At 39.1% G+C, this 23,612-nt stretch overlaps 1 protein-coding gene and 2 long non-coding RNA genes across 4 annotated transcripts in view; 2 read left to right on the forward strand and 1 right to left on the reverse strand.

Annotated features, from left to right (window-relative positions):
* Positions 1–2,358, reverse strand: part of LOC133658699 (zinc finger protein 25-like) — a 196,459-nt gene extending 194,101 nt beyond the window's left edge. For both annotated transcript variants that reach the window (XM_062061033.1, XM_062061032.1), the window contains exon 1: positions 1,881–2,358. In XM_062061033.1, the coding sequence (XP_061917017.1) occupies positions 1,881–2,067 (187 nt within the window). In that variant the 5' untranslated portion in view covers positions 2,068–2,358. The remainder of the gene's footprint in view (positions 1–1,880) is intronic.
* A 13,827-nt stretch (positions 2,359–16,185) lies between these two features.
* Positions 16,186–19,519, forward strand: LOC133658719 (uncharacterized). The gene is made up of 5 exons (XR_009827515.1): positions 16,186–16,342; positions 16,601–16,680; positions 19,069–19,160; positions 19,276–19,353; positions 19,443–19,519. It is a non-coding gene; the product is annotated as an uncharacterized LOC133658719 (long non-coding RNA).
* On the forward strand, positions 17,911–18,393 carry LOC133658722 (uncharacterized). The gene is made up of 3 exons (XR_009827518.1): positions 17,911–17,990; positions 18,080–18,154; positions 18,260–18,393. It is a non-coding gene; the product is annotated as an uncharacterized LOC133658722 (long non-coding RNA).
* Positions 19,520–23,612: the final 4,093 nt, after the last annotated feature.

The raw sequence follows: 23,612 nt of genomic DNA on the forward strand, positions 1-23,612 counted from the left end.
GATTACTGTCTCCAAGCAAAAGCATACACTGAGTGTCATACGCATGCCAAAATACTGGGGGCGCTGTAGCCTAGGACTTAAGACCATTTTAGCCAATCAGAAACCTCCAAAACGTCATTTCCGGAGGAGGCATATATCAAAAATGGTGGGTCACTGCAAGAAAGAATTATCTATGTGGACTGACAGAGAAGTAGAGCTACTATTAAGCATCGTTTTTGAGCTTAAAGTTAACAAAACTCAACAAAGTGTTGACTGGGAAACTTGCCAGTATGGTGACATTCTTACCCTATTTTGGAACGGTACGGACTTGGAGGGACATCTGAGGAATTTCCTCATCGGAAAGAGGACATGACAAAAACAACTATCGACACTAAACTGAAAGTGATTGGTGGAAAGTACAGACAAGCAGTGGATGCAGGTGGAAGAAGTGGTTACGCTAGAGTTGTTTTGCTGTACTTCCAACTATGCCAGCAGATCTGGGGCGCTTCTCCATCAACTACATCCATTCCGTTTGGAATAGAAACATCAGATATTGACACAAGCTCTCACAGGAGTTGGGATTCTCCATTCACCCTTGACAGCCTGGTCACAGACAAAGACATGCCCAATGATGTACAAGAGCAGCAAGATTCCAATAGGAGCAATCCACAATCTTCTGTGGTGAAAGAGAGAAGAGCTCTACTTTAGGTATGTGGGCACTAACTTCACTGCTAGGAAGTAATATTGTTAAAAGGCAGATAGATTGGGCATCAAAACATTTTTATATGAACTGCACTGCAATTCCAAATGCTCTCAGATGACCACTTTCAACAATGTGGAATCATATTTGTTTGAATATGATCATTGTTTGACAACAGTGTGACAAAAATACTTGCTTTGGATTCAGAAGTCAAGATGGCAAGCATATATTAAAGTTCAGCTGTTTTACATGTATTTAAATAGGCTTGTATTAAAAATGCTTTGAGTAGTTTCTTGTAATAAATAATATTGAGTTAAGTAAAACTGCAGTTGCCTTAAAAAAAAAATTTCTGTGAAAATTAAAATACCTCTAAGTGTTTTGTTGACACACATTGTTTCCTGACAATGTTGAGGGCCAATTGACATGTTGTAAATAACATGTCACTATCTTACACCTGTGCTAAAGTGGCTTTATCCCAAATAATGTATTCATGATTGTTGAATGTCATGTTGTAAAAATCCTTATAAAATGTTTTTATGAGGATTAACTAACACATTTTCTGGGGGAAACACTGAGCAGTGAATGTGTACCGTGATGAAAGTGTAGCCTTTCCTATGCAAACTTCTCATAACTCCTTCAATCAATCAATCACACATTGTTACAAACTGAGAGGAACATCAACCTCAAACGGTCTCCTTTTCATGAATAATCTAAATGAAAGCATTGCATCATCCCCACAAGACAAACCATCTTCCTATTAAGTTCAAGTACCAATGATTGTCACACACACACACACACACACACACACACACACACACACACACACACACACACACACACACACACACACACACACACACACACTAGGTGTGGCAAAATTATTCTCTGCATTTGACCCATCACCCTTGATCACCCCCTGGGAGGTGAGGGGAGCAGTGGGCAGCAGCAGTGGCTGCGCCCGGGAATAATTTTTGGTGATTCAACCCCCAATTCTAACCCTTATTGCTGAGTGCCAAGCAGGGAGGAAATGGCTCCCATTTTAAAGTCTTTGGTATGACTCGGCTGGGGTTTGAACTCACAACCTACCCATCTCAGGGCGGACACTCTAACCACTAGGCCACTGATTGACCATCAATTGTAGAAAGGTGTTAATAATCATATGTAAAGTTAGTAAAGATGTGAGAGTAAGAAGTCAACAAACCTGTTCTGTGTAACACAACTTGATGTTTCTTGAAAACAGCGTCCAGTAGTTGATAGTGTTCTTCTTTTGTTCTAGAAAGTTCCGCCTCGTATTGTGCTATCGTTCTTTCTAACACTACAAATATTTCGTCAACGGCAGCAGTTAGTCGCTGATCCACCAACGCTCTCAACATGTGTAATGTAGACATTTTCACACAATCACAACACTTTACTCTCACTCTTGATCTCTACTTAGCGATGTGTTGATAACTTCTGTTAGCAGCTAACAAGCTAAGCTAACTAGCGAGCTAAGCTAACTAACAATAAACGAGCACGAGAAGCAGCAAAGTGCTTCTAGCGCATCGAGACTATTTTATCATTAAAATAAAGACTCAAAGATGTATTTTATACGACGTAAATATTACAAACTGGAGAACAAATAATAAGACTGACTTATTAGCGTCCTTCTGGCTTCTTTTTGCGTCAATGTGCTTTCACGACAGTTGGCACGCTTGACGTTACAAGACGGTTCTGCTCTCGTCTATGACTGCTCTGCTCTCGCGAGATGTGTCATGCGCAGAAGACTCAAAGCTTTGGAGTAAATCCACTTTTTGATTTTCTACATTTATTTTGCATTATTGACTTTGTTAAAACTGTTGTTTGTAATAAAATGATTAAGTATGTTGTAATTGTTATATGAACTAAAATGACGTATGTATTGTTGTATTATTCACCAATAAGTCTATTCATTTTGGTCCTGTGTTTTATTCTGATGATAATGAAAAATGAGGTAAAAGGCAAAGTGAAAGTGAAACTAAGCTACTGTCTCTCGCATACACGTCAATTTATCGTGCGGTAGCCAAAAGTCACCAGTAGATGGCAGTACAGTATTGTAAAGTCCTACATATAGTACCATTGAAATGTTGCTGCTCATATTAATAAAACGCTAAATCCTTTATTTTTGACAAAATACCTCTAGTAGTGATACAAATGTGCTCTGGCAAAATAATCTTATTTCCTTTGTTTGGCTTGAAAGAAGCTATGAAAATAAACATGACAAAAAATGAGTAGTTCTCAGGAAGAAAAAAAGGTTGTAGATGATGTGAAAGGACCAAATCCTCTGTTTAGGAATAATACGAATAATAATAATCAATTTTATTTATAAGGTGCCTTTCTAGAGACGATACAAACATTACAACATTGAACAATATAAAACATAAAATGTCAGTTTAGACAAGAAACTAGAAATAGCTGAAATGAAAGTGAATAAGCATTCTGGAATAAGTGTGTTCTTGATTTGAAAAGGCTAAATGAGTCCATATTGTGGAAGTCTTGCTGTTCCAAAAATATGGAGGGTCAAATGGGACAAAATTAAACAAATAAATGCATCTTTAAATAATTACTTAAATGTGATAATTCATTAAAATTAAATACATAAATGTATGTTATCTTTCAAACTCAGCCATCAAAGTCAGTGGGCGGGTCCTAACATCTGATTGGTTCCACCGACCAGAGAGAATAGCGGTTGATATCTTCGTCCGAAAGTGAGGAAATTGTTACATCTTTGTAACTGTTTTGGACTTATGTTTGCTTGTTATCTGTATGTGGTATATAAGTTCCTGTCCTGTGCCCTTATTTGGTGTTTTTAATTTCCTCGTGCTGTTCACAGTCTTCCACACCAGCTGCCTGATATGCAACCGGGACACACCTGTACCCAGTTGCCAATCAATCTCCTATTTCAGTCCAGCCCTGTCATCCAGACAGCGTCGGATCATTGCTTCGCGTACGCGTGTTGTTTCTGGTACAAAATTAGTTCCGTCTCTTGCGCATTTACTTCTGCACTCGCCTTCTTTTGTTTTCCTCCACTCCTTTTGTGGTTGAGTTTTCTATTCTTTCCTCCCCTCCATGTGAGTATTTTCTCTGCATCCTTGGGGTCACGTCGCTAGACTGCATTCCAGCTCCTGACAGAAATAACTGTATTACATTCCTCTACTTTATTTGCTACATGCTGTGGGTCAGCATAGGTCTTACATGTTGCACATCTACAAGCAACTCCCCAAAAAGTATTAAAAAGTATGTCCTTCCAAGACGTCATGTTTTCAAATACTTTTAAAGTTCCAAAGATATGAAGATATGAAGATATGACGGGGCGAGGTTGTGGATAACCTTGCAAGTGAGAAAATGATCTAAAATTGGCTACGGTCTTTGACGAGGAGCCAGTGGAGTTGCTGCAAGACCAGGGTGATGTGCTGGACTAAGGGGGTTCTGGTGAGTACCCAGGTAGGGGAGTTGAAGGATTCAAGGAACTTTATTGTTTAGACACATAAGATGGCAGGAAAACTAATAACCCAGATTCCAGATTTAGCCCAATAAGAACCACATGAAAGTATAGGCAAAAGTCACTAAAGTATGGTTTAATACAGCCAAACTTCACTCTCCCGCCAGCTTGGACCAAGAATTGGATTCAAAAGGACCCCTACAGGCAGTACACCAGACAAATGGACCCAGTTCAGGGACGTAGTAACAGCGACTGCACAACCTCTGTTTGCCATGAAGCAGAGATATCAAAACTAGTTTGATGAGTACGACATGACTGTAGCAGGGGTCACCAACGCGGTGCCCGCGGGCACCAGGTCGCCCGTAAGGACCAGATGAGTTGCCCGCGGGCCTGTTCTAAAAAAAAAAAAAAAAAATTTTATTTATTTTTTTTTTTTTTTTTAATTAAATCTACATAGAAAAAACACAAGATACACTTTCAATCAGTGCATAAACCCAAAAAAACTCCCCCATGCACACTCATCCACACCCACTCACACAAAAGGGGTTAATTATTTCTGCTACCAATATTCTGGTTCCCACAACATAGACAACACATCTGCAAGAGACACAGTCCCTGAAGCACACATGCTTGTATAGGCTGCTGGTCCACTAACATTTTCATTAATTACTATTTTTTATGTAATTATTTTTATATTGTTTTACTTTCTTTTTTATCCAAGAAAATGTTTTTTATTTATTTATCTTATTTTATTATTTTTTTTAAAAAAGGGCCTTATCTTCAACAGACCAGGTTGTCAATGAAATTAGATTTGTTTAAAGGGTTTTTTAAACCAGGCCCAGTGCAGATAATGTCCAAGTCGGACTCAACAACAGACACCTTCATTCATGTACACAGAAAAAAATTAGGGAACACAACAGATTGCATATAATTTATAAACAAAATTACATTTTCAAAATAAGCATTTATGTACAGTCCAGATTATGTCCAGGTCACTCAAATTAGGGAACACAACAACAGATATCATATAATCTATAAACATAATTATACTTTCAAAATAAGCCTTTGAGGACTTCTCATCTTTTTTTTAATGTTTTTTCGCATCATTATCGTTTTCAACCATGTAACTTTCTAAAGTTAGAAAATACTGAATAAATGTTTTAAAGAAAGTAATACTAAGTGAATATCTGATTTTGGCCTTAAAAATAAACATTTTACCGAGTACTATAATTAAATTGACTAAATCATGATTGTCAATGAACTCTCCTAAAATATCAGAAACCACATTAAGCTTCATAAACAAACCAATCCTTAAACACATTTTTTCAACTTCCACCCAAAACAAAGACACAATATGACAATACCAAAACAAATGCAGGGTGGATTCAGGCTCCTGACAACAAAATCGGCAATCATCTGACTCTGTCATATTCCATAATTTTAACATTTTCCCTGTGGGTAAGAAGTTATAAATAATTTTAATTTGAAAATAACGATTTTGCACATCGATAGTGGTTTTATAGATTAGTTTGAATATGGCATCCCATGGCAACGGGCAGTCAAAAAAGTCCTCCCATTTTCCATTTGTGTTGTATGAGGCAGCCTTCAAAGATTTCTTTATTAAATAAAAATTATATATTTTTCTATTTATTTTAGTTCCTTTTTGCCAACTATAATTTCTTATTAGAGGTTTACAAACTAATAATTTAGTAGTTCCATAATTAATTATTTGTTTCCATCTTTTCCCAATTACTCCAGTTAGTTGATAAAATGAAAAGCTTGAGCAAGCATCACCATACATAGCTCTAAATTCATCATACATCATAATTTTACCATTCTCATTGATAATATCATTGACAAAAATGATTCCTCTTTCAAACATATTTTTCCAAAAGAAAGGCTTTTCATCTATTACAATATTAGAGTTCATCCATATTAACTGCTGCAAAATATCGTCTCTTTTTTCTGGCACATAAAATTGAAAACACCACTATGAGTGGATTGTTTCCTTTATGAACCCCGCCATGTTTCCCAGCAGACTCTCTGGGAGGGGATCACTTGTAAAAAAGGATACCATTTCTTTTGATACAGTACATGTTTTTTGTCCAACAGGACATTTGTGTACCACTCAATGTTTAAATACATCTTTGGAACAATTGATGCTTTTAAAGACAGACACATAGCTTCAAGGTTGAGAAGTTTCAGGCCCCCATATTCATACTCTTTGTACAAAACCTTTCTTTTAATCTTTTCTGGTTTGCCGTTCCAGACAAAATCGAAGACCCTCCGCTCATAAATCTTAAAAAAGTTTTGTGATGGAGCTGGTAATGACAAAAACAAATAAATAAATTGAGGAATAATTAACGAGTTGGCAATAGACATTTTACCATACAAGGTTAGGGATTTCCCTTTCCATAATTGCATAATTTTGTCCAGCTTTCTTAGTCGATTATCATAATTTACTGAGCCTAGATCTTCCAGATTTTCTGGGACAACAACACCAAGTATGTTTACTGGTCCATCTGTCCACAAAACAGGCACTTTGCATTCCATTCGAAAGGTCGTTCCCTTTAGATTTCCGATCCTTAGCATTTTACATTTATCATAATTAAGCTTAAGGCCAGATTGCTGTGAAAATATGTCCAAAAGATTAAGAAGGTTCCGCAAACAATGAGGAAAAATCTTATCTTTGTGAATCAGCCTTTTCTGACATGAACTTCATCAAGAACAAACACAGAACACGCCTCACTGATGCACATCTGCAAGACTCACTCAGAGTTGCAGTGTCAAGTTACACACCAGAGTACAACACACTAGTTAACAGCATGCAATGCCAGGCTTCCCACTAACTGACAAAGAAACAGATAACAGATTTGGTGTCCAGTTCAAAGTGTGACATGATTTAAAAATTTGAGAGTTTACTTTTGTATTTTACATGAGTTATTATTTGTACAAACATGGTGCAAAGTAATTCATGATTTGTTAAAAAATGTTAGTGGCTAGCTAGTTAAAATGGGATATTGTGATTTCACAAGACTGTCTTAGAAGCGATCATTTGAAAATGTTCAATTTGAAAAATGTGCACTTAGAGACAATATAAAAATAAAGTGTTGCATATTGATATTTATCTGTTTCTATATATATTTATTGTGAGAAATCTTTAAGATGATCAGTGTTTCCACAAAGATAAATATCATTAATTATTAATAATAACAGAGTTAAAGGTAAATTGAGCAAATTGGCTACTTCTGGCAATTTATTTAAGTGTGTATCTAACTGGTAGCCCTTCGCATTAATCAGTACCCAAGAAGTAGCCCTTGGTTTCAAAAAGGTTGGTGACCCCTGCTGTACAGGCTCGAAAAGATGAAAAAAGAAGAGCCTATATTGTGGATCCCAACATGACAGGTTTAAAGACTGTCAAGCAAAAGACCAAAGAGAGCTCTGCTCTGTGCAAGACACATGGTGGGAGCCAAAAGCTGAGGAAATCCAGCGTTACGCAGACTCTCTCAACTCCAAAATGCTCTTCAGCCATCTCAAAGCCATCTTCGGTGCAGCCAAAGGGGGCACTGCACACCCTCTCTCTGTTGATGCATCCACCAAATTAAAGAGCAAATCTATCAGTGGGCGTTGGAAAAAAGTCTTTAGTCAGTTCCTCAACAGACCACCTTCTGTTGACCAAGAGGCATTACAACAGATACCACAGAAGCCAACTCAGGTGTACCTGTACCTCCCTCCTACTTGGGAGAAGTGAGAACTGCCATGGACCAGACACGCTGTGGTAAAGCAGCAGTTCAGAATGGCATACCTGTAGAAATGAACAAAGCCCTAGGACCCACAGCCTTCAAGGCATTTCACAACATCCAGTTAACCATTTGGGACAAAGGAGATACGTAGCCTGACCTTGGAGATGCCACCATTGTCATCTTATGTTAAAAAAAAAGGACAGAAATTCGGATTGTGGTAACTACAGAGGTATATCGTTTCTCTCTATTGTTGGAAAGATCCGAGCTTGTGTCGTGCTAAAACAGACTAACGGATAGCATTTCTGAGAATCGTCTCCAAGAAGCACAATGTGGTTTCTGTCCGGGCAGAAGCATTGTGATACGCCAACTCCCAGAAAAGTGTATTGAACAACAGATGGACCTGTAGGTCTTTGTTGAAATAACCAAGGCTTTTGACACAGTGAATCTTGAAGCACTCTGGTCTATGTTGGCAAAGTTGGGCGGCCCAGAAAAGTTCACAATGTTGATAAGGCTCTCTCACGATGACATGATTGGTCAGGTCCTCTAAAATGATGACTATACTGGCAGCTTTGGGATCAGTAACGGTGTCAACCTTCAACCTCTTCTTCACACAAGTCATCCTCCATGCTATCAAGGACCTTGACATTGGCATCTACTTCAGATACCGCCAAGACGGATCCATGTTTGATCTGAGACCTTCCGCTGCAAAGACAAAGACAGGAAAAAGTAATCTTCAAGGCTCTTTTGCTGATGACAATGCGCTTCATGGCTCACAAGGAGGACCATCTCCAAGTCATTAATGAGTGTTGTGAGACATGACATCAGACCATACTTGCCAACCCTCCCGAATTTTCCGGGAGACTCCCGAATTTCAATGCCTCTCCCGAAAATCATTACAACCATTCTCCCGAATTTCTCCCGATATCCAGCCGGACAACAGGCACGCCCCCTCCAGGTCCATTCGGACCTGAGTGCTGACAGCCTGTCGTCACGTCCGTTTTTCCTCCATATAAACAGCGTGCCGGCCCTCAATACAATTACAAGTAAAAGCATATAATTATAACTACACAAAACAGAAAAAAATAAAAGCATCAATAAGAAAAAATAATTACCATATAAATATAATTACACAATATAAAACCAAACAAATCATCAACGAGCAAACTAATTATGACTTTCCTTTTAAAAACCTGTTTACTTTCAATGCCGGTGAGAATTCCAGGCAGGTTATTCCAGAGCGATACAGATCTATAAATAAAAGATTTCCGCAAATCATTCTTCCTGGGACGAGGGAGTACAAAATGCCCCTCACGAGACGCCCAGGTATTATGATTATGTATAGTGCTACTGTAAACTATTTAGGCCATGAGAAAAGCAGGAGTTTTACTACCGGTTACTGATTTGAACAATATAAGAGTATTAGCTGACAACCTGTTCTGCACTGTTAGCCAGGAAAGAGAAGCATGCATTTGGTTAACATTGGTTCTTAGTGAACAACCCAGAACCAACCTTGCTGCCCTATTCTGGACAATCTGGAGTTTACTGATCTCACCACGTGCAGCAGACGCCCAGACTGTAGAACAATAGTCAAGATGACACTAGACAAAACTCTTAACAATCTGACAAAGAAGAGGTGGATCAACAAAAGCAGCACATTTCCTGGAAATACCAACAGCCCTTCCCATCTTTGTAACTATATCCATCCATCCATTTCCTACCGCGTGTCCCTTTTGTGGTCGCAGGGGTTGCTGGAGTCTATCTCAGCTACAATCGGGCAGAAGGCGGGGTACACCCTGGACAAGTCGCCACCTCATCACAGGGCCAATATCACTGATATGATTTGATCAGGATAGAGTGCAGTCCAGCATCACTCCAAGGAGCTTGGCACTTCTGACCTGTTGAACTGTTGAAATACCTAGTCTCAGATCCAACTTTGGGTCACAAGATAACCCTTGCCTAGTCCCCAATACAATACTTTTTGTTTTTGAGGTGTTAAGGACAAGTCTGTTACATACTGTCCAGTCATGCACAGCTTTTAGTTCCTCACTCAATACTACATTAAGTACACTGCATGATGGTGCAGCATGCTATAAGGTTGCATCATCAGCATAAAGAACCAACTTGGTACGCCCGGTAGCCCAAGGTAAATCATTGGTGAATATAGAAAAAAGTAAAGGTCCTAGGCAACTTCCCTGTGGAACACCACAATCCAAACTTCTGCTATTAGACAAACTGCCATTAAGATACACCTGTTGTGATCTTGAGGACAAATAACTCTGTGTCCACATTAAAGCAGAAGTATTAAAACCATAACATTTAAGTTTGTCAATTAAAAGAGAGTGGTCAATCACGTCAAACGCAGCACTAAAATCTAACAGCACAGCTCCAACCAACATAGAATTATCTATAGCATTAAGCCAATCGTCCGTCATTTGTATAAGAGCAGTGGACGTAGAGTGGCCCGTTCTATATGCATGTTGAGAATCAGTTGCTAGCCCATTTGATTGAAAGTATGCTTGAATGTGTGCATACACATATTTCTCCAGTATTTTACATAAACCAGGTAGGATGCTTATTGGTCTAGAATTGCCCTCATTGAAAGCCAATTTGGTATCCTTATGTAGAGGAGTAACCTTAGCCACCTTCCATATCTTTGGACACAGGCCCACTTGTAAACATTTATTAAAAATATGACAAACAGGCACTGATATGATACCAGCAGTCATTTTCAGTAACTTACTATCCAGGTTGTCTACACCAGCTACTTTGTTGTCCGGAAGACAGTGTAGTAACCTCTCAACCTCACTGACTTCAACCTGATTAAAATTGAATTCACAGTCCTTATTATCCATTATAATATTCCTAATGAGGTCAGCTGATTTGTTGTTGTTGGATATATGCATACCATGCCTTAAAGGCCTACTGAAAGCCACTACTAGCGACCACACAGTCTGATAGTTTATATATCAATGATGAAATCTTAACATTGCAACGCATGCCGTGTTAACTTATAAAGTGCAATTTTAAATTTCCCGGGAAATATCCGGCTGAAAAACGTCTCGGTATGATGACGTTTGCGCGTGACGTCACGGATTGTGCGGAAGTATTGGGACACCATTGTGGCCAGCTATTAAGTCGTCTGTTTTCATCGCAAAATTCCACAGTATTCTGGACATCTGCGTTGGTGAATCTTTTGCAATTTGTTTAATGAACAATGGAGACAGCAAAGAAGAAAGCTGTAGGTGGGATCGGTGTATTAGCGGCTGGCTACAGCAACACAACCAGGAGGACTTTGAGTTGGATAGCACACGCGCTATCCGACGCTAGCCGCCGACCGCACCGATGATCGTGGTGAAGTCCTCTGTCGTGCCGTCGATCGCTGGAACGCAGGTGAGCACGGGTGGTGTTGAGCAGATGAAGGCTGGTGTCGGTGGAGAGCTAATATTTTTAGCATAGCTCTGTCGAGGTCCCGTAGCTAAGTTAGTTTCAATAGCGTCGTTAGCAACAGCATTGCTAGGCTTCGCCAGGCGGGACAGCATTAAAAGCCTACTGAAAGCCACTACTAGCGACCACGCAGTCTGATAGTTTATATATCAATGATGAAATCTTAACATTGCAACACATGCCAATACGGCCGGGTTAACTTATAAAGTGACATTTTAAATTTCCCGAGAAACTTCCGCTTGAAAACGTCTATGTATGATGACGTATGCGCGTGACGTCACGACGGCAACGGAAGTATTCGGACCCAATGTGCCACCATACAAACTGCTCTGTTTTCATCGAAAAATTCCACTGTATTCTGGACATCTGTGTTGGTGAATCTTTTGCAATTTGTTTAATGGACAATGAAGACAGCAAAGAAGAAAGTTGTAGGTGCGATCGGTGTATTAGCGGCGGGCTACAACAACACAACCAGGAGGTTGTGTTGTGTTTGAGCTGGATAGCAGACGCGCTACCGTGAGTACAGCTTTGGCTTCCAAACATTTGATTGTTGCCCGTACGTGCGTGTCGCTATATGCATGTCACGTACGTAACTTTGGGGAAATATATGTTTCTTGCCGACTCTGATGGCGGCTGGGGTGTCGTCGAAAGCTACAATGCCCGTCGCCGCCGCCGCTCCGTAGCTAAGTTAGCTTCAATTGTTAAGCTTCGCCAAGCTGGAAATTATTAACCGTGTATTTACATGTTCATGGTTTAATAGTATTGTTGATCTTCCGTCTATCCTCCCAGTCAGGGTTTTTTTTAAATTTTGTTTCTATCTGCATTCGAGCCTGATGCTATCACGTTAGCTCTGTAGCTAAAGAGCTTCACCGATGTATTGTTGTGGCGATAAAAAGTCACTGTGAATGTCCATTTCGCGTTCTCGACTCTCATTTTCAAGAGGATATAGTATCCGAGGTGGTTTAAAATACAAATCCGTGATCCACAATAGAAAAAGGAGAGAGTGTGGAATCCAATGAGCCAGCTTGTACCTAAGTTACGGTCAGAGCGAAAAAAGATACACCCTGCACTGCCTCTCTAGTCCTTCACTCTAACGTACCTCATCCACAAATCTTTCATCCTCGCTCAAATTAATGGGGTAATCGTCGCTTTCTCGGTCCGAATCTTTCTCGCTCCATTGTAAACACTGGGGAAATGTGAGGAATCCTTCCTCCTGTGACGTCACGCTACTTCCGGTATAGGCAAGGCTTTTTTTTTTACAGCGACCAAAAGTTGCGAACTTTATCGTCGTTGTTCTATACTAAATCCTTTCAGCAAAAATATGGCAATATCGCGAAATGATCAAGTATGACACATAGAATGGATCTGCTATTCCCGTTTAAATACAACAATTTCATTTCAGTAGGCCTTTAACCGTGTGGTTACAGGTCCAGGGTTTGGTTCGGTGTCTCCTGATAGTAGAAGTAATAGTAGTATTGTTGATCTTCGGTCTATCCTTCCAGTCAGGGGCTTATTTCTTCTGTTTCTATCTGCAGTTAAGCACGATGCTATCACGTTAGCTCCGTAGCTAAAGTGCTTCACCGATGTATTGTCGTGGAGATAAAAGTCACTGTGAATGTCCATTTCGCGTTCTCGACTCTCATTTTCAAGAGGATATAGTATCCGAGGTGGTTTAAAATACAAATCCGTGATCCACAATAGAAAAAGGAGAGAGTGTGGAATCCAATGAGCCCTTGTACCTAAGTTACGGTCAGAGCGTAAAAAGATACATCCTGGCGTCCTGCACTGCACTCTAATCCTTCACTCTCACTTTCCTCATCTACAAATCTTTCATCCTCGCTCAAATTAATGGGGTAATCGTCGCTTTCTCGGTCCGAATCGCTCTCGCTGCTGGTGTAAACAATGTGCAGATGTGAGGAGCCCTTCAACATGTGCCGTCACGCTACTTCCGGTACAGGCAAGGCTTTTTTTATCAGCGACCAAAAGTTGCGAACTTTATCGTCGATGGTTCTCTACTAAATCCTTTCAGCAAAAATATGGCAATATCGCGAAATGATCAAGTATGACACATAGAATTGACCTGCTATCCCCGTTTAAATAAGAACATTTCATTTCAGTAGGCCTTTAATTGAGATACCTTGTCAACATAATAGTTATTAAAATGATTGTACAGATATTGTTTTTTCTACCCATGATTTCATTCAAAACATTCCATACACTGTAAAAAAAAAAATCCTATTTTTATCGTTAATTTACTTTCTATTTTTTTTAAATAGTTTATAAAACTGTAGAATTGAAGACATTATCTGTAAATAAACAATCCGCCTGTTATTTTAAGTAATATGCCAGTAATGACAAACTATGTATATTTCTATTTTTTTTACAGAAAAATACCAAATTAATTATACATAGCATTTTGTGTTTTCTTAAAATACTTTCAAATTCATGTAAAATTACGATATTTTTCCGCAAAACGTTTCATAAAAATTTCTGTAAATATAATGTTTTTGATCATTATTTGGTTTACAATGTTTTACTTTAATTTTATGGTTGTCGTTTGGCAGCCGTAGCTGCCAGTAGATGACCGTTTTTTTTACAGAATTTAATTGAAGATAATTACCATCATATTACAGAGAAAAATGTTAAATTGTTAGTATGAGCATAAACCTTTATATAACAGAATACATATATTTTTCAACTTGAATGTAAAAATACACATACATATAAAAAATATAAGATTTACCTTAAAATTACATATAAAACTGTTAGATTGTTAGTATGGACATAGACTTTTATATAACAAGCTACATATTTAATGACAGATAATTACTGTCATTTTACATGAATTTGAAAGTAATTTAAGACAACAGAAAATGCTACGTACAATTAATTTGGTATTTTTCTGTATAAAAATATAGAAATATCCATAGTTTGTCATTACTGGCATATTACTTAAAATAACAGGCGGATTGTTTATTTACAGATAATGTCTTAAATTCTACAGTTCTATAAACTATTTAAAAAAAAATGGAAAAATTACAGTAGAAATTTAGAGTAAATTAACCATAAAACATACTTGCCAACCCTCCCGGATTTTCTGGGAGACTCCCGGAATTCAGCGCCTCTCCCGAAAACCTCCCAGAAGAAATGTTCTCCCGAAAATCTCCCGAATTCAGCCGGAGCTGGAGGCCACGCCCCCTCCAGCTCCATGCGGACCTGAGTGGGGACAGCGGCGACAGTCTGTTTTCACGTCCGCTTTCCCACGATATAAACAGCGTGCATGCCCAATCACGTTATAACTGTAGAATGATCGAGGGCGAGTTCTTGGTTTCTTATGTGGGTTTATTGTTAGGCAGTTTCATTAACGTCCTCCCAGCGCGGTAACAACACACAACAACAGCAGTCACGTTTTCATCTACCGTAAAGCAGTTTGTCTGCCGTAAACAGCAATGTTGTGACACTCTTAAACAGGACAATACTGCCATCTACTGGATAGCCTCCGGAACACTGAAATTAAAGTATTTATTTTATGTATGTATAATTAAATAAATATATATATATATATATATATATATATATATATATATATATATATATATATATATATATATATATATATATATATATATATATATATATATATATATATATATATATATATTTATATATATATATATATATATATATATATATATATATATATATATATATATATATATAGCTAGAATTCACTGAAAGTCAAGTATTTCATACACACACATATGTATATATATATATATATACACTACTGTTCAAAAGTTTGGGGTCACGGTAGTGTATATGAAATACATATGAAATACTTGAGTTGGTGAATTCTAGCTGTAAATATACTCCTCCCCTCTTAACCACTCCCCCAACCACTCCCCCGCCCAACCCCATCCCCCACCCCCCACCTCCCGGAATCGGAGGTCTCAAGGTTGGCAAGTACGCCATAAAAATATTTTTTTTTTTTTACAGTGTACCATACTTGCCAACCCTCCCGGTTTTACCGGGAGACTCCCGGTATTCAGCGCCTCTCCCGATAACCTCCCGGCAGAAATTTTCTCCCGACAAACTCCCGGAATTCAGCCGGAGCTGGAGGCCACGCCCCCTCCAGCTCAATGCGGACCTGAGTGGGGACAGCCTGTTCTCATGTCCGCTTTCCCACAATATAAACAGCTTGCCTGCCCAATGACGTCATAACATCTAGGGCTTTTAGAGAGTAGAGTGCACAACTGCGCACACAACAAGGAGACGAAGCAGAAGAAGGAGGAACCCACACAGCAGAAGACTCCTATACGGATCCGCATTCAAGTCGCCCAACCCGCGTTACTGTCACATTCGTTTTGGCTCCGCCTAGAGGATACAGCTCCGCCTCTGAAAATTGTACGGTCAGACAGCTGATCCTGAGCGGACTCGTGTCTGATTCGCATACGCGGGCGCGACAAACTAAACCGGCGCGCGCCGCCTAGAGTTATAGGCTCCGCCTACGCGCGCTGAGCCGACCAATGTCTGCACCCGCAGACGTGGACGCGCCTACTAGCGTGTACGCGCATGAGCCAAGATCATCATTTCTGGACTTTCTTTGCTGGAACACGAACGTAAGTATAGATTTATTGATTTATTGCTACATTTGCAGTAAAGATCGGCCTTTGTGTTTCCATCATCATTTATGTATGATTGTAATGACGTTGTTTGATATTAGGACTAGCAGTAAAACTTTATATTCTGTAAAAAAAGGCTGTTTTATTTCCAGCGCCACCTCCCAGAATGCTTTGCATGGGGACGTGCGTCTGATGTCACGTATCCAGAAAATTCGAAATGGCTGTACGCGGTAGGTGAGGCCCGAGCGAAGAAAAGTGGAAAAGAGTGTTATTCGTCAAAAAACCCACACAACGACGGTCATTTTTTCGCCGTACTATTGTAAAATTGTCTTTTATCTGTGTTTTGTGTTCCAGGGGACCCCGACTCCAGAATGTGAAAGTTTCCCGCGTGAAGCCGGTGAGTAAAAAGTTCAATACAGTTAACTTAGGCTATCTTTTGTTAGACGCTGTGAATGTACACGTGTAGGTTACATGCTACGATATTCCACATATTTCCAACTGCTTGAAACAAAAGCGTATTACTTTATTGTCAGTGTTGTTTAGGCCCAGGTCGCTAACGTTACTTCGTTAGTCAACAACGTAACGTTAACGGAGTGGAAACAGCCGTTCTTTGCTATTAATATGAGTGTGTATTATTTCTTTCTTTGTTCTTTAGTGGAGCTCGAGATCCTGTTTACTGTGGACTAGCTGTGTGTGACGCCATGTTGTTTTTGTTTCCATTCAAAAAAAAAAAAGGTATGTCTATTATGTGTTTTTTGGCATAGTTAATTGTAGAAAAAAATATAAAATGAGGTGATGTGAGTGGGAAAAAATGCTGCACATATTAAGGATCCTTTTTCTTGATCTATATTTTTGTTATTTGCTGATGTATATATTTTATATACTGTTTTTTATTTAATTAATTTATTAGAGACTATTTTATGCTTTATTTACGTTTTTTTATTATTATTTTATTTACTATTATTATTATTATTTCCACATGTAAGCATAAATAATTGATCATATTAGTACATTGTTTGATTGCTTTGCTTAATCGATTCCATAATTTAATTCCACATACTGATATACTGAAGGTCTCAAGTGTTGTACGTGCGTACAAATGTTTTAAATTACATTTCTCTCTAAGATTATTTTTCTCCTCTTTTTTTGAGAAGAATTGTTGTATATTCTTGGGTAGCAGGTTATAGTTTGCTTTATTTATAATTTTAGCTGTTTGCAAATTCACTATGTCGTGGAATTTCAGTATCTTTGATTCAATAAATAAAGGATTTGTGTGTTCTCTATATCCAACATTATATATTATTCTAACTGATCTTTTTTGTAACACCGTTAATGAATGAAGTGTACTTTTGTAATTATTTCCCCATATTTCTACACAATAACTCAGATATGTAACACTAGTGAACAGTAGAGAATATGAAGTGATTTTTTGTCTAGAACATGTTTTGCTTTATTCATTATTGACGTGTTTCTTGCTACTTTATGTTGTATATTTTTTACTTGAGATTTCCAGTTCAATTTATCATCAATCATTATACCTAGAAATTTGGTTTCATTTACTCTTTCAATTTCTATTCCGTCTATTTGTATTTGTGTTTGACTTTCTTTTCTACTGTTACCAAATAGCATTATTTTAGTTTTACTGAGATTCAAAGATAGTCTGTTTTTGTCAAACCATCTTTTTAATTTGTTAATTTCTTCTGTTATTATTTGTATTATCTTCTGTGTGTTCTCTCCTGAACAAAACGCTGTTGTATCATCCGCAAATAATACTAACTTTAAATCTTTTGTAACTTTACAAATGTCATTTATCTAGACATTGAATAATTTAGGTCCTATATTGATCCCTGAGGTACACCACAAGATATATTTAGCGATGTAGACGAAACCACCACATTAATATTAAAGATATGGTTAACATTCTTAGTGCTAAAGATATTCCCCTCTCCTTGTATCCCTTCTCCCAGCTCCACCGTCTCGCCGAGTGCCAGCAAGAGTCATGAGTACTTGTCAACTCGACTCCTCAACTGGAGATAACTTTCTAGGTAAAGACTGATCTCCAAAATAATATCTCAGCATCCAGTAACCATGGTTAACAGATCACAACCATTTAATACCAATTTATCTCCCTTAGCACCTCACCATGGGGAAGGATGTATTCATATGCCTTCACCAGCACATGCATTTAACATGCAGAGAGTTACACAAGGTAGGGACTGATCTCTGTATACACTACACCCATCATTTCAAACCCTACTTTACGATTGAGCTGAAGTTCTGACTATTATGACCTGTACTTTTACCTTTCTTATAGTTCTTACCACCTTGGGGCACCATTCAGGTAAAATCTCAGCTCATCTTACTTGCTTATTTGTATACACTAACACCTGTGCATGCTTTTGTCCACGTTGTTCCTTTGACGATGAATAAATACCCCTTTTCTTTCTTTCTACATTAAGGGTGCCTTTTCATCTGATTAAATTTATAATGAACAGGGACATTGCGGTTGTCCCAAGTGGATGGTATGATGATGGGATGGTTTTCTGGCCCAGCTATAAAAACACCGACAGAATTGAAAGGGCCGCTTTAAATGAGGAGCAGCATGAGCCAAACTGGCCAAGATTTGACGTTTCTGTTGTCCGAACTTGTGGTATGCAAATTCATAATCTTCCTGTTTAAAAATAACGTCATAGTTGCTTCTCTTTATGCTTGGAATAACCTATTGTGTCTATGTTCTGACCAGGTCTCTTGTAAGAGAGAGACCTGATTTATTATCATCAATAATAATAATATTCTGTTCAGCTCTACAGCTAATTTGAAACTCATGTTCATTTTAACATATTCAATTTTAGACAACTACAAAGACGCATTAAAAATAATGCAACAATATGGAAAGGGCTGCAACACCTCAGACCTGCAATCTGAGGCAGAGAATGAGGAGCTGCCAGAAAAAAGGAACAGGAAGCCAGTGTAAGTGTGTTCCGTCTTGTTTTTGTCATGTTTCTACAGTAATAGGAAGGTTATTTCCGGTAGCATTCAAAAATAGACCAGAGATGCTTGTACTATATGTATATTTGGCAATTTTGGTATTGCAATAATCCTAATGATATGGTTACCCAACAGCCATCGTCTCGGGGACTCCGATGATAGCGAAGAAGACCCGGGTAATAGTGACCTCACATCTCTGGGGTTGGCAAGCCAATTGCACAGGCAGAGTAAGGAATAATCTCTTAACATCGAAAACAACAAAACCACCACATTAATATTAAAGATATGGTTAACATTCTTAGTGCTAAAGATATTCCCCTCTCCTTGTATCCCTTCTCCCAGCTCCACCGTCTCGCCGAGTGCCAGCAAGAGTCATGAGTACTTGTCAACTCGACTCCTCAACTGGAGATAACTTTCTAGGTAAAGACTGATCTCTGAAATAATATCTCAGCATCCAGTAACCATGGTTAACAGATCACAACCATTTAATACCAATTTATCTCCCTTAGCACCTCACCATGGGGAAGGACGCATTCATATGCCTTCACCAGCACCTGCATTAAACATGCAGAGAGTTACACAAGTTAGGGACTGAACTCTGAAATATTAGTATATAGATAGGCCCCTTGGGTATTACCAGTCATGGTTAACTGATGGCTCTCTCACAATGCCCACCTCACTAGGAACGGCAGTCCCTCCTCGACTCCCTCCACCCCCCTCACCAGCAGCCCTCAACATGTGGCAGACCCAGGAGCCTGGATCCAGCCTGGCCTACAGGCCAACATGGCGAGGGGGAAGAATGGCCGACAACATTTCCTGCTCTGGTGAGCAATAACTGACAAATACCGGATGGTCATTCTGTGCCACACATTTTGGAAAAAATTCAAATTCACAAGCAATCACATATTTTCTTCAAACTTTGTCAATAACTTTTGTCATTAACTAAGGTCAATAGCTAATGTCAGGATTATGAGTAATGAGGATAAACACTGAAACATGTTAATTTTATACTGCTGTTTGTCAACAGCGCCTGAGGTAATCCACATCCTTAGCCTGCTGGAAACTATTAAGCACAACCAAGACCAGCTGATTGCGAAGGTAAACTTCTTAAGCCTTGAATAGGTCAATAATTCATAATGACATTGATTTTGATTCATTATTATTTTTAAAGAAAGAAACAGCCTACATGGCAGCTTTGTGTGATTAGAGTAAACATTGCTACATTTTCTTGTTACATTTCACCTGTTTGCTCTTTAAATACCACTTTTAATGTTTTTTATTTATTTCGATCGTATTTTAAAAAAATGTGCCCTGGGGCCGTTAAAAAATGACCTGCAGGCCGCAAATGGCCCCCGGGCCGCACTTTGGACACCCCTGGCCTACACGAATACAAACATAGAATGATAGTACAAATATAATAAGAAAACAATGTCAACCTCCCAAAGTTGGGTTATGGATATTTATTTATGCCCCCCACCCCTAACCCCCAGCCGCCGTCATCCAACAGAGCCAAACAAGTACTCTGATCAAGGAACCAAATAACGATATTGTTTAAACATTTTGGATGTCTTGCACACCTATACCCTGATCACAAATTCATAGTTTACGCACCTTATTTTAACCACCTCCAGTAACTTTAAGTCTTTTTTTTTTTTTTTCAAATGTAATCTCCTTAATACCTATCACATATTTTGTATTGTGTAAGCATACTTGGCTTTGGATGCTACATACCATAAACATAAACGTATCTGTCTTGTAATCTTGTTTGATCACAGGTGCTGTGAGTAAAAATGTGTTGACAAGGTCAGCCACGGACGCTGAGGTCACCAAACACGCCATCAGGTGGTTCAACTTGGCGGGGGATCGGGCAACGAGGAGACGAGTCCCGCTTCCACCTCCTCAGGAGGAATAGAGATGTATATGTATAAATAAACAACCTTTTATTGGACTTCTTGTCATTCACCAGTTATTCATTTTCAAATATGTTAGCTGTGCATGGAGCAGTGTTTCCTTGAAGTTGTAGCCTAATAGATTAAATATGTATATTTACTTTTTAAATATATATTATATATATTTACTTTATAGAGTGAATTGACCATTTTCTGTTTCTGCCTATTGACAATATTGTTAGTTTAAAAATACAAGGCAATGCATATGTAAGCCTATATTGCTGTAGTAGCGCTTAGTGAATTTTTTAGTTTCCTATTTTATCCTACAGCAAGAACAAAAGGGATTTTGAAAATAAGATAAAGGGGTCCAAAACGGCCAGATGAGCCAGGGTTTTTATGAGTCCGTTGCTGGTCCGCGGCGGGAGGTTAGGCTTTGATCATGGGTACAGAGCGGATGCAGTGCGCCGTCACGGCGCACCCGCCGCGGAAATAAGGCTTTGATCATGGGTGCGATGCGGATGCAACGCGCCGCCACGGCGGATCACCTACCCGCCACCGTGGCGGATACGTTCCTGAGTGCAAATGGACGCCGATGCGGGTCCGTTTCGCGGTTCCGTTTCGCGGTTCCGTTCCGGAAAGCGCGATACCTGCGCGGGGGATCCGCCGCGGAGTGTTTTTGCTGTGTGGGGTGTGATTAGAGTAAACATTGCTACATTTTCTTGTTACATTTCACCTGTTTGCTCTTTAAATACCACTTTTAATGTTTTTTATTTATTTCAAACGTATTTTTTAAAAATGTGCCCTGGGGCCGTTAAAAAATGACCTGCAGGCCGCAAATGGCCCCCGGGCCGCACTTTGGACACCCCTGGCCTACACGAATACAAACATAGAATGATAGTACAAATATAATAAGAAAACAATGTCAACCTCCCAAAGTTGGGTTATGGATATTTATTTATGCCCCCAACCCCCCGCCGCCGTCATCCAACAGAGCCAAACAAGTACTCTGATCAAGGAACCAAATAACGATATTGTTTAAACAAAACGTTTAAACGTGAAGGAGATTAACCTAACCTGGGGCGAGGCACAGCATGTTGCTCAGGACAGGTCCAGATGGAGGCAGATCGTCGAAGCCTTATGTCCCGCCAGGGACGAAGAGGATTAAGTAAGTAAGTTAAACATTTTGGATGTCTTGCACACCTATACCCTGATCACAAATTCATAGTTTATGCACCTTATTTTAACCACCTCCAGTAACTTTAAGTCATGTTTTTTTTTCAAATGTAATCTCCTTAATACCTATCACATATTTTGTATTGTGTAAGCATACTTGGCTTTGGATGCTACATACCATAAACATAAACGTATCTGTCTTGTAATCTTGTTTGATTACAGGTGCTGTGAGTAAAAATGTGTTGACAAGGTCAGCCACGGACACTGAGGTCACCAAACACGCCATCAGGTGGTTCAACTTGGCGGGGGATCGGGCAACGAGGAGACGAGTCCCGCTTCCACCTCCTCAGGAGGAATAGAGATGTATATGTATAAATAAACAACCTTATATTGGACTTCTTGTCATTCACCAGTTATTCATTTTCTGATATGTTAGCTGTGCATGGAGCAGCGTTTCCTTGAAGTTGTAGCCTAATAGATTAAAAATGTATATTTACTTTTTAAATATATATTATATATATTTACTTTATAGAGTGAATTGACCATTTTCTGTTTCTGCCTATTGACAATATTGTTAGTTTAAAAATACAAGGCAATGCATATGTAAGCCTATATTGCTGTAGTAGGGCTTAGTGAATTTTTTAGTTTCCTATTTTATCCTACAGCAAGAACAGAAGGGATTTTGAAAATAAGATAAAGGGGTCCAACACGGCCAGATGAGCCAGGGTTTTTATGAGTCCGTTGCTGGTCCGCGGCGGGAGGTTAGGCTTTGATCATGGGTGCGGAGCGGATGCAGCGCGCCGTCACAGCGCACCCGCCGCGGAAATAAGGCTTTGATCATGGGTGCGGAGCGGATTCAGCGCGCCGCCACGGCGGCGGGTCGCGGATCCGATACGTTCCTGAGAGGAAGTGGACGCCGATGCGGGTCCGTTTCGCGGTTCGGTTCCGGAAAGCGCGATACTTCCGCGGGGGATCCGCCGCGGAGTGTTTTTGCATTGGACCCTCTGTCAAAAGCTTCTTCTAGCTTATTTGGGGGACCCTTTCACTTACCAACATCTTTAAATGATATTCACTACTATTGTAATTGTTCTACGGTATTGTGAATAAACTTGAAACGCCATCTTGTTTTGTTTTTCCTCCCGTGTGACGTCATCGAGGTGCTCTCAACCGCGGAACAAATGTTGGCCAAACACGAGTTTCACTGGGACAATAGTGAGTGGTGCACACTTCCTTCGCTCAGCCACAGAACAACAATAAGAAGAATATATTCCACTCCTCTCTTGTACATGCGGCTTATGAGGTAATATCAATTATATATTTGTATATTGTTTATCTTATTTACCTGATATGTTGTTCGAAGCTAACGTGCTAGCGTTAGCCCGCTAGCAGGCCTTTACAGCAAATGCGAACGTTTATTTTGAGGAGTGTATTTTATATGTTCTCTATGAGAATTATATTGACTTATTTTTATACTTTAGCTGTTTTTTTGCTGTATATTACAGTCACGTTTAACATCATTAAATATTTGTTACTAGAAAGGAACGAACGTCTCGTAATTTAAGTCTGGAATAAGTCACATGGCATAATAATAATAATAATACATTTTATTTGGTATAG

This window comes from Entelurus aequoreus, linkage group LG10 (assembly GCF_033978785.1).
Source record: "Entelurus aequoreus isolate RoL-2023_Sb linkage group LG10, RoL_Eaeq_v1.1, whole genome shotgun sequence".
NCBI lineage: Eukaryota > Metazoa > Chordata > Actinopteri > Syngnathiformes > Syngnathidae > Entelurus > Entelurus aequoreus.